The sequence below is a fragment of the Ptiloglossa arizonensis genome, chromosome 12 (genome assembly GCF_051014685.1).
Source record: "Ptiloglossa arizonensis isolate GNS036 chromosome 12, iyPtiAriz1_principal, whole genome shotgun sequence".
NCBI lineage: Eukaryota > Metazoa > Arthropoda > Insecta > Hymenoptera > Colletidae > Ptiloglossa > Ptiloglossa arizonensis.
Window position 1 is genome coordinate 11,967,954 of NC_135059.1, and position 10,754 is coordinate 11,978,707.

General features: G+C 32.4%; 3 protein-coding genes across 5 annotated transcripts; all 3 read right to left on the reverse strand.

The window, feature by feature from the left end:
• Positions 1–54: 54 nt before the first annotated feature.
• On the reverse strand, positions 55–2,279 carry Xit (ALG6/ALG8 family glucosyltransferase xit). Of its 2 annotated transcripts, none has more exons than XM_076324895.1 (7): positions 2,020–2,279; positions 1,631–1,903; positions 1,382–1,550; positions 1,115–1,324; positions 821–1,060; positions 597–745; positions 55–512 (listed from the first exon to the last, which is right to left on the reverse strand). In XM_076324895.1, exons 1-7 carry the CDS (start codon positions 2,154–2,156, stop codon positions 113–115), a joined length of 1,578 nt encoding a protein of 525 aa, XP_076181010.1. In that variant the 5' UTR covers positions 2,157–2,279; the 3' UTR covers positions 55–112. The 2 variants fall into 2 exon arrangements, with proteins under 2 accessions (XP_076181010.1, XP_076181011.1); XM_076324896.1 differs by having other exon boundaries at positions 1,631–1,892; positions 2,020–2,154.
• Positions 2,280–2,361: 82 nt separating this feature from the next.
• LOC143153546 (myotubularin-related protein 10-B) lies at positions 2,362–5,752 on the reverse strand. 2 transcript variants are annotated; one of them, XM_076324894.1, is made up of 10 exons: positions 5,401–5,752; positions 5,103–5,297; positions 4,866–5,021; positions 4,657–4,781; positions 4,405–4,557; positions 4,026–4,330; positions 3,802–3,948; positions 3,571–3,740; positions 3,318–3,488; positions 2,362–3,249 (listed from the first exon to the last, which is right to left on the reverse strand). In XM_076324894.1, exons 1-10 carry the CDS (start codon positions 5,461–5,463, stop codon positions 2,779–2,781), a joined length of 1,956 nt encoding a protein of 651 aa, XP_076181009.1. In that variant the 5' UTR covers positions 5,464–5,752; the 3' UTR covers positions 2,362–2,778. The 2 variants fall into 2 exon arrangements, with proteins under 2 accessions (XP_076181009.1, XP_076181008.1); XM_076324893.1 differs by having other exon boundaries at positions 3,571–3,743; positions 5,401–5,751.
• A 390-nt stretch (positions 5,753–6,142) lies between these two features.
• Positions 6,143–8,515, reverse strand: Hpf1 (Histone PARylation factor 1). The gene is made up of 6 exons (XM_076324102.1): positions 8,458–8,515; positions 7,981–8,160; positions 7,303–7,860; positions 7,091–7,239; positions 6,779–7,017; positions 6,143–6,688 (listed from the first exon to the last, which is right to left on the reverse strand). The coding sequence occupies exons 2-6, from the start codon at positions 8,113–8,115 to the stop codon at positions 6,384–6,386; spliced, it is 1,386 nt and encodes a 461-aa protein (XP_076180217.1). The 5' UTR covers positions 8,116–8,160; positions 8,458–8,515; the 3' UTR covers positions 6,143–6,383.
• Positions 8,516–10,754: the final 2,239 nt, after the last annotated feature.

Sequence of the window (10,754 nt, forward strand, 5' to 3'; positions counted from 1 at the left end):
TCAAGGGAGTATTGGAGGCATATGTATAGGAACTAGAAACACTAGAAGAACAAATATAAATACAGTAATTTATTTAATTTTGTGGTATGTCTCGTATCAAATATTTACTTCGTTATTCAATTTTTTTTTTACTGCTGGCGTTATTACGATATCGTAAGAACATATAATAGTAAAGCAACCAAGAATAACTAACTCCTATCGCGCAATATATCGAAGTAAGAGCTAAAGGTAAAAATGGTAGTTTATCACCAAATATTAATTTATGGAATATAGTCTCATATAATGTTAATAATGGTAGACTAATGACATATATGAGTTCATGAAAATAAAGCAAACGTTGCTTAAATTTTCGTGATAGAGCTAGAAAAGATGCAATCATGTATGTCAGAGGTAATAAAATTTTCAATGGTGTTAAATTGCTTGGATAAAGTAGTGGTAAAAGAGCAATGTGTCCAGTACTGCTCAAAATTAAAAATATTCTAGCATCATCTTTGTTTGTCACACCCAAAACACTAAAACAAAAATACAGGAGTTAGTTTGGAACTACTTAACTCCTTATTTTTTAATAATACAACATAGTGATTGCAATTTCTTACCATAGTGGAATAATAGCAGTCAAAATAGCTTTCTCGTGTACATGCCAGCTAAACATGAATGAACATAAAGTGCAAAGAACCAAGCATCGTACAAATTGCTTTGGATTTGTAGCATAATGTTTTTTGAAAAATAGGCAATATAATGCAGGCTGCAATTTGTACAATAGTTAGATACACTGATAATATTTAGTATTAGAAATATTAATAATATTCATAAAACTTGCCAATATTGAGAGAAAAGTTAATAAAAATGTTACAAGTGGAGTAGGTGTTGGTAAGATTGTAAACGACTGTTCTTGTACCAAACCACCAGTCATTACTGCTGATTTTGTCATTTTTAGCCAACCTAAATGTTTAAAAATTATTGATGCTACTTTATCTATACCTATGTACAATGCCCAAGCATTTGCAGCCCAGTATGCATGTACTAGACCTCTTTTAAATGGAAACAGCCTTGAGAACACCTAAAAGAATTATGGGTAGTCACAGAAAAAATATACAATGTTTTGTTACTGTACCTGAGGTAACTGAAACACAAATGGGCCAAATGAAATTATTAAAGTAATCATGATTATACTTCCGAGTAGAAAAAGACGTTTAAAGAACTGACCACTGTTCATACAGTATGATTTAAGCAACCAGATTACAAAAACTGGTGCTACGTACAAATAAATGTGCTTCAAGTTTAATAAAAGGGCAAAATATAGAGTTCCTTGCAAGACAGACATCTAAAAAGTAGTTTATTTAATTTTAACTGAAAAGTAAAAAAACATTTCCCAATTTACCTGATTGTTTATTTTGGAAACATTTGCAATAGCCAAAAGTAAAATACCAAGTAAAAATCCATTATATTGAAAATGTATATGATCCACTACTAACAATCCTATGTTGCACAATGATAATACTATGAAAATAGCGTAACTATCAAATGATTCACAGAATACCTTTCCAACTCTGAAATGAAAGAATAGTAAGAAATTCTTAGCTATCAAATTAAATAGTTAAATATTATCTGTATCGCTTCTGAGACTTACTCTCTTATTCCATAAGCAAATAGTAAATCCAGAAATATAACAGAACCTCTTTGAAAGTAGATAGTATCTGATGAAGCATAGTTCAGATTCTCCACTTTAACCATTTCTGGATCAATGACTGCTGCAGCATGACTAAGAAGGTATTCAAACCATGCAAAGAATGGTGGATAATCCAGAGTCCATTGCGATTTGGTGTTAACATACCATTCTTTAATTGGTAAACTGTGTGTTATGGCAAGCCAGTTACGATGTACCTCAAAATCTGTGGAATGACTAGAAATCAAGTAAATTATATAGAATACAGTGTATTGTACATAACCTAAAATTTTATAAAAAGAAAATGTAACTTAAAAAGTATAAAATATATTATCATATGTGAAAAAACATACTATGTAGGAATTAGAAGTACTTTGAGACACGTAATAAGGATAAAAACCCGTAAAACAATTCCATTTGCACTCCATTTCACAGTTATTGATTCCGATTTTTCCTTCTTTTTCAATTCAAAAATATTTTTATTATCCATAATACTTATTATTCAATGGTATTTTATCCAACATCATATTTTAATACGTTCAAAAAATTATGCGGTTATCCGGTGCTGCCAACGCGACTTTTGTTGACACTCCTTTCCCCTCTGATCATTTTCTTCTTTCTTCGTCTAATCAATTAACATATGTGCTCAGTTTCTGAAAGGGTAGAAGAAATAAAATAATTGTAATCACTTTAAGTTTTCTATAAAAAATAGTTTTATTGTTATTTAACTTATAACATCAGGGTGTTATTAAATATCAGTTTTCTTTAATTCCGCTATTTTACAATGCGATATACGTACAAAAGAAAATCTTTGTGTTCTCATTACTAATAAACAATATCAAATCAAGGAAAACTAAACGAGCCAAGCGTGGAAAGACAATAATAATTTATAAAAACGCACTGGAACTTTCGGTCTAACTATTCGCCAAAATTCGACTCGTATCTGTAATTTAAATACACAGAGATAAAGTGGCTGACAGCTTCTGGCAAATATTATCCGAGTTTGATATCAAAAGGATAGGGAAAACATTTTATAATTTATGTAACTACGAGAAATACCATTCTCTACGTTACTGTGTAGATCTTGAATTAATATTTCTGCAATGTGTACATCAGTCGGACGCAGTTATTAAAGATTGCGCGTCTAACAAACTTTCGGTAGCTAGAATGGAGCTGTTCATGATAGGAGTGCTCACTGTGTTCCCAGACTGTTTATTCGAGAATGGATAGAAACTGTCGATATTCATCTGAACAGAATAGCTATTCGACTTGTCGACTGGTGAACCACAATTTCCATTTACGCACATCTTTAACTGATTTACGTCGTTTCGTAATAATCTTGCGTAAAGCTCTATGTGATTCTGTCCACCGTTTCGGATCTCCAAAGGGGGTATCCAACGAAAGTAACACTGCGTCCATAGTTCTAAGCTGGCCATATTGTACAAGGGCTTTATTATGCTCTTCTCTACTGCGTCCGTTTCACAAAAATTGTAAAGAGGATTGTAAAACAATAAAATGTCCTGTTCACTAAATTGTTCCCTCCAATCCCAGACGCTCCGAAGAACAAAAGGTTTACTTGGGTCCTAAAAAATATTTGTTCTTGTAATCGCATGTTTATTGTATATAGAATAGTGTAAGTTTCTAAGATTACTGTAGCTGCCGCAATCCGATCTTTCTCGCAATTAAAAATGAATGTATCGAAAATTGAAACGTGAGCAGTATCCCACAACGTTGTCAGGTACGTTTCCGTGAATTCGAATTCCGCAGGAAATTGTTGACTTAATTGCCAGACACAGTCCAAATATAGAAGTAACAGTGGAGACTTGAAATAAAAGAATGTGCACATAAAACTTATGAATAAGAGAAGCGATTATTACTTGTAATTAAATTTAATTTTAACATACTTTCTCCGACTTCCTCTTGGTAATATGACCTAATCTATCACAAAATGGATGCCCGCCGGCGATCCATTCCTTTTGCAAGAGCGATTGAAATCCATTTATGGTTCGAAAATAAGGGTCCAATAATAATTGGACTAAGCTCGATATAATGCAACAAATATCTGTGCCAGCACCTTCTGAAAATCAGTTCGTTTAAAATGAGAACTATAAACAGTAACAATTTCAAATGATTACCTTGTAAAATAACAGAAACTCCTAAATGAAGGTGTTCACAAGCTTCTACAGCTTTTTGCAAACAATATGATACACACTTTAACCATTTTGTATTTTCTACTAAAGAATAAAAACTATTATCCTGCAGCCAAAATTGTCTAATATTTTCTGAAACAAGTACAATCCATAAGAATTTTAGATATTTGTATTTTAAAAGTATTTGTAATAAGTTAAATAAAATTCACCTGGAGAGCACAGACTGGCAAATTTTGAAAAGGCTACAGCTATAAACTTTACGTTAACATCTTTATTTAATTCTAAAACAACTGGCGGCATTTTTCGAGGGTGACTTTTGCGAACATTCTCGAACATAATATTCTCTTGCATTCTCTTAGTAGCTAATAATGAGAGCTCAGACATTTTAACTAATGCTGCACCATGTGTACTCGACCAAGACCAAATTGGTGGACGGTTGCCTTGGAAGTGCTTAGATGCATCCATTAGTTGACTGTCGGTAATGGATGCTGGTACAATTATATATCGTGATAAGCTGTAAATAAATATGTCATTTTCTTACCCATTATTCGAAACGTAAATAGAGGTTTTATCATACACAGCATTTACCTACGACAAAGCTTGAAGTCTACATTAGCAGTAGATAATCTCCAAAATTTTCTAAATTTTTCATTACTTATGGTTCGTTCTAGTTCGTTAATCCATTCAGATATGTCTCGAAATAAGCGAACAGCTTTATCAAGACTGCTATAGTACGCTTCTCTGAAATAAGAAAGGAGCATAATTGAATTGATTTCCAATTTTCTGATATCAGTTATGATATATTATGTATATTTTTTATGAATTATACAGAACATTAACCTGTAGTCATAAGCGAATAATAAATGGTGTCTACTAGGAAAAGCATGATGTAATAGTGCCCTCAACAGTTTTTGTCCATCTCCAATGGGTGAAAATTTAAAAGAGAAGGACCATGTTCGTAAATTCTAAAACCCATAATGCATTGTACACTTTTGATAATGTATTGCATTAATGTTTATATTGCTAATAGTATACGCATGAATAATTACTTTACAAATAATAAATATCCCTTTTACTTTAGATGGTACAATATTGCCAGATACAAGTCTTCTTTTCTTATCACCTACTGTTATATAAATATCTTCAATGTTTGTCAAACAGGTATCCATATATCCATAAAGATGATTCTGTTGACGGGTTACATCCTAGAAGGAGAACACTCTCTCTTTTAAGTTTTATTCCTTGTTAGAAAAATATTTTTTAAACTCTTTATAAGAGTTACTTACTTCTCCGCTTGTGTCGTCCGTCGTAATAAAAGTAAGCTTAAAATTCGTAATCGATAGAAAGCCAGACGTTCCTTGCTTTAGATCGCTAACGGGCGAGAACATGAGAACGTTGTGCGCTCCGGTGATGAAAATCTCACCGGGTAGTAACTTGATATTGTTTTCGGATAAAGAATTACGTCGACTAGAACCCAGTGGCTATATACAATTCAACGATCCATTATTACATAGAAAGGTACTTATAATCTTCGTGATTGAGGTTATGTGCTAATGTTTACATGAGAATGAATCTGGCAATTACCTGCATCTCGTGTTCCTCGAGACCCACGTAACTTCTGAAATTATTGCAACTTTTGCTTTCCATCGCGAACGTTTGAATGATTGCCGTTGACCGCGTCGAACTAGAATCATAGAAATAATATCCCTTGGCACTCGTGATTCTGCTTAATTTCCTTTTAATTCCATTCTCGTACGATTGCAGATTATTTAATGTGAATCGAAGTCAAGGCATTTTCGAGTTCACGATAAAGGTTCACTTCCCGACCCAGAACGAAATTACGATATATCCCCTCGTGCGAATCATCCTGAATAATTCTCTACGTCTTCCTCCTCGTCCGTAGCTGTCGTGCTCTGTTCATTGCTAGACCTTGAGGTTGCGTTCGTTCGCCGCGGTAACGCCGTAAAATATCAGCATCGTGTAACGCGGATTTTATAATATATGGAAAAACAGAAAAATTACCGTGCAATTCGTACAGAATTGAGTAACGCTTCAACAAGAATAATTGTTTTAAATGGAAGCGATAGAATTATATCTTAAGCAGAACATGATCGACGTCCATTATCTATGTTACAGAATCCTGCTTTTATTTTCACGATAATATGAATAAACTAGTATTTGTTTTAATTGCAATGGAATACACTTCAAAATAAAATGGTTTACTTGCCATTTGCTCTTGAAAAGACATATTATACTAAACATAATCATTGTAGGACTATTATAAACTATTCTCTCTTGACAAGAGATAAAATAAAAAAGTTACAAATTCCCAAATAATAAACATTTATTAAAAAATTATAAAACAGAATATTGTAAATTTATATACAAAACTTTCTTTTATTTTCTGTTTACAAAATGAAAAATACAATGGACTTCTTTAATTTTATAATCTTTAGATTTAGTTAACCTTTTCATTGTAATGTTTACATTGTACTGTAAAGTATAATACTACAATTATTATTATTTTAATATTTTTAATAATTCTCCTCTTAGTCAAAGGATAATAATTAATAAAGGACACTTAGGTTCGAATTGCGTCTTCTATCTTCCAAATGCGACCGAGCAATTTCTAAAAACTGTGGTCTGTCCAAAAGATTGTAAGCAAGAGAAAGCATATTCAATGCTTTATTTTGAACAAAAGGCACACCGCTAGAGAAAAGATCATGACCCAGTTCCAAGCATGTACCGAAATCGCATTCGTCCGCCGCAATTGTTGCCAACCTTATTACTTCCTCGAGCTTCGACATCGGTGTTTTCCTTGCTTCCGAGGTTGAAGCTTGCTCTATTTGTTTCAGTATTTTTTTTAATTCATCTAAAATATACGAAATAAATTAAATCACAGTTGCAAATTGTAAACGTAATCGTAAAAATTAAACAAAAACTTTTTTAAATAACAATTTACTGTCAGTTACTGCTAAATCTCTATATCCTAATTCAGTTTTTTTATTATACGACACCATAATGCCTGCTTTATGAAATGTTCTTGCAATAACTTTCTTCTCTCTAGTGTGCATGCTACTCGTAAGTTTGTCCAATGTTATATTCTTTTCTTTAGCATAGCTTTTTAGTTTTTGCTGCAACTGTGCTATGCGGATCTTTTCAAATGGATTAGATAGTTTCAATTTCTCTCCTATGTATGCACTGAAACATAAGTTAAACGTTACAAGCAATTTGATGTTGTATCAAAATTTTTTAAGATCAACAAAATCCTTACTCGAGCATGCCAAATATATTTTCTGCAATAGGTGTAATTATACAATTTACATTTACTTTGTTTTCTACTACAAATACAGGCTTCTCTGAGGGATCATCTCTCCAATAACCAAAATGTAAACCATCTTTGTCATCAGTTTTAATGATTGTCTGTAAAAAATTATACATATACTAACTGCTAGTTAGATGATAAAGGAAAATATTTAATTTTACTTGAAACTCTGGTGGATCATAATAATATCTCCAGTGTCTGAGCAATGTTTTCTTGTCATTAACATTATAACTTAAAAATTTGTCTTTGAACACATCATAGGGACCTACGAGTTGCAAGTGAAGGTCTTTTAAGGCATTGAAAGGTTCTTCTTCAGAAACACTCTTACAAAATTCAAAGAATTGAAAGAAATCTTCTGGCATTTCAGTGAGAAATAAATGGGAAATAATCATTTGCACATTAGTTGGAAATAATTTGTCCCTTTCAATATTAATGTTGCAATCTTTTAGCAATGATGCAATGGAAGTACAATTCATTGGATCTATTACATGTTCTGATGACTCATATTCTACGATTTCACTATTTTTATTATCATTGTTTGCAATATTATCAACAATATGCGTAATGTTTTCATCAGTCATGTTTTGAGTGGTTACATTATCATATCTTTTCAATATCTTTTTCTCTGGAGAATCATTCAATCTTTCATGACTATCCATTTTCTTTCTCTTAGCATATGTTTTTCTTTCGCCAATGCATTTTGTAACTTTCTGCTTTTTCTATAAATTTTTAAAATAAAATTTTAGATAGAAAATTTTAAAACAAAATGTAGCTTACGAATATGAACAGTTAATTAGCAATAGAGTGATAAAATAAGAGTGGTCGTTACGAATTCTTACTATAACTTTTTTAGGTGGATGTTTGTATTTTTTGTGGTGTACAGCATTCTTTTGATAACACTTAATTCCATATTGACAAGGAATCCGTGTATCTTCTTGATAATTTTTATATTGCTCCTTCTCATTGTCAGACATATTTTTGGTTAGAATTCGCGGGAGAAAAGATGAAATAAATACCAACTAAAAAAATAAAATAAAACCATTTGTTCTCATTACTTTTGTATTAAAAATAAATATCGATAGCTCTAATATTACGCGTAATTAGTTCGTTTACATAGTTTCGGATAAGTTTAAATAATAATATAAATTTGTAATTATTTTAATTATAGTTATAAACCAATTATATTAAAACTTATAGTAAATTTTATTGCTGACATTAGCTGACTCGTCAACTGAATTACTACTTAATTTTACCGTCTTAGAAAATTAGTCGAAGTATTTACTATTCATTTGAAATAAGTACGAGTCCGTATCTACCTTGTGTTTCCTTTAATCTGAGTATATAGAATAATACATATTATTAGTCATATTCGAGTATAACATGGTAATTACAGGGGTGCCATCTATTGGAGAAATGGTTAAACTACACTTCAGGGATGAAAACACCTGGCGGCAAAACGCTCAAGTTTGTCGAAGAATTGTTTTGTCTTTCATCAATAGATGGCTCCACAAGTATTATTTACCGACATTAGAGATAAGTATCTGCTTTCGAACGACATTCCCTATCGCTGGCGCCATCTATTGATGGAAGTCAGAACAATTCTTCGACAAACTTGAGCGTTTTGCCGCCAGGTGTTTTCACCCCTTAAGTGTAGTTTAACCCTTTCTCCAATAGATGGCAACACATGTAATTACCACGTTACAGGGGTCTGTAATAGCGCGTTCAGAATATATTTGCATACATACAAACATTTATTTTATCTTACGGCTACTTCGATTGTCTTTGTTCGGTCTAACGAATATTTCAAGAAATTGATGGCTCTTTAACCATTATTCATACTAGGACATTGTTAATAATTGTTTAAGCTATGGTCCTACGACGATTGTTAAGAATTATGATGAATGCACATCAAAATATTGCGAAATCTTCGAAGGCGAACTGTTTCGGTGAATGTTTGTTCATTTCCGCGATTGTTACTAACATTTATTCATGTTCCCAATATTAATCGAACAATGTGCATCTTATTTATGTATTGCAATTAATTAAGAAACTTATAGAAATTAATTTTGATCGATACTCGATGTTAAAACGTGTTTCGTAATGTTTTTAAGCATGGAAAGTAACAATTGTTCATTAAATACATTAAAAATAATTAATGACGCGGAGTAGGACACGACGGGGATATTAAAGAACTTTGGATAAAGTTATTTAATTACAGTTTATTTTACGAGAACGTATGCGTGTCGTTAAACTGGTCGATTTAAATTGGGCAATATACACACATTTAACGGCGGGCGATTTACACACTTGTAAAATTTCATCAGTTTGCAACATATCGACCAATCGAGCACATTATTTCCTCGACTATACAATTGTTAATGTATTTTATGTACAGGCCATCGAGAGGAGGAAAATGGTAGGTTTATAATCATTCAGCACCTTTAAACTACTAATATTCGCGCTTGCCGTTGGAAATAATTCAATTTCGACCCGACAAATGCATTCTACGATACTGTTTAACTTGACACAGTCTAGTGCGTGTTAAAATTCTTATTTTTCAACCGAAAAGAAATCGGTTCTTTGTAGTCTTATATTCTGTACCAATTGATTCCATATTCGATGTTTGAACATTAGTTTGTCGATTTAAAAAAGAATATTGTGCCACTTAAATTGTACGATCGTACTCGTCATTGACTGCAATCGTTATATACATGTCGCCGCGATGTCTAGGCGGTGGTATACCTATACAGGGTAGATGAAAAATCCTAGCACAACCGATCGAGTGGTAATTCTACTTGAAAGAATAAGGAGAAAATATGAAATATACACGATTTTCATCCGAAGCTTCGTTTTCGAGAGTTTCTATCAATTTTTTTAATAAAAAAATATAATAAGTTATATTGTATACCAATTGTATTTTTCTGTAAAGTTGTGCAAATTTTAAAACAGTTAATTGGAACGTGGTAATATTTAAGTTGTTCGCCCCTATTTATTTCATTTTTTATTTAGATACTACCCATTCGAGTTTATAGATCATGCCTTGAAAGCAATTCTCGCATCAGCAATTTACTTTTAAGTTTACCGGAAGGTAACAACGGTGATAGAAATAAGAGCAAACGAGTAAGAATGATAAAGAATGAGAACATGGGAGAGAGTGTGAGAACCTGTGCAAATCAAGTGACGGGTATTCTTCTGCGTTGCTAGCTTCACCGATTTCGGTGATTAAATTGAATTAGTTCCTACGAGTATCGTTCTTAAACGAAGAGGTCGTTTGAAAACCACTTATATTTTACAACATCGACATTTCAGATTGTACAATACTAACTCCCGTCAGGTAAAACGTTTATCTTATATCTCGTCTGTGGCTCGAGTTATTCTATAATAGAACTTCAGCGTGTGATCAGCGGCATAGTGTGATTCTGCGCTACGTCACGTTGTTGCAGTATCACCATCTAGCGGTTTAGCGGCGTGACGATAGAAGCTTATACTTTGATGCGTTTGGCGTGCCATATTCTCAAGCGGAACAGAATTAATGCCTACAATTGGAGTGTATATTTATAATCTTCAAATAACAGCAAAAATTACAAAATAAAAAAATACATTTCTCAACATT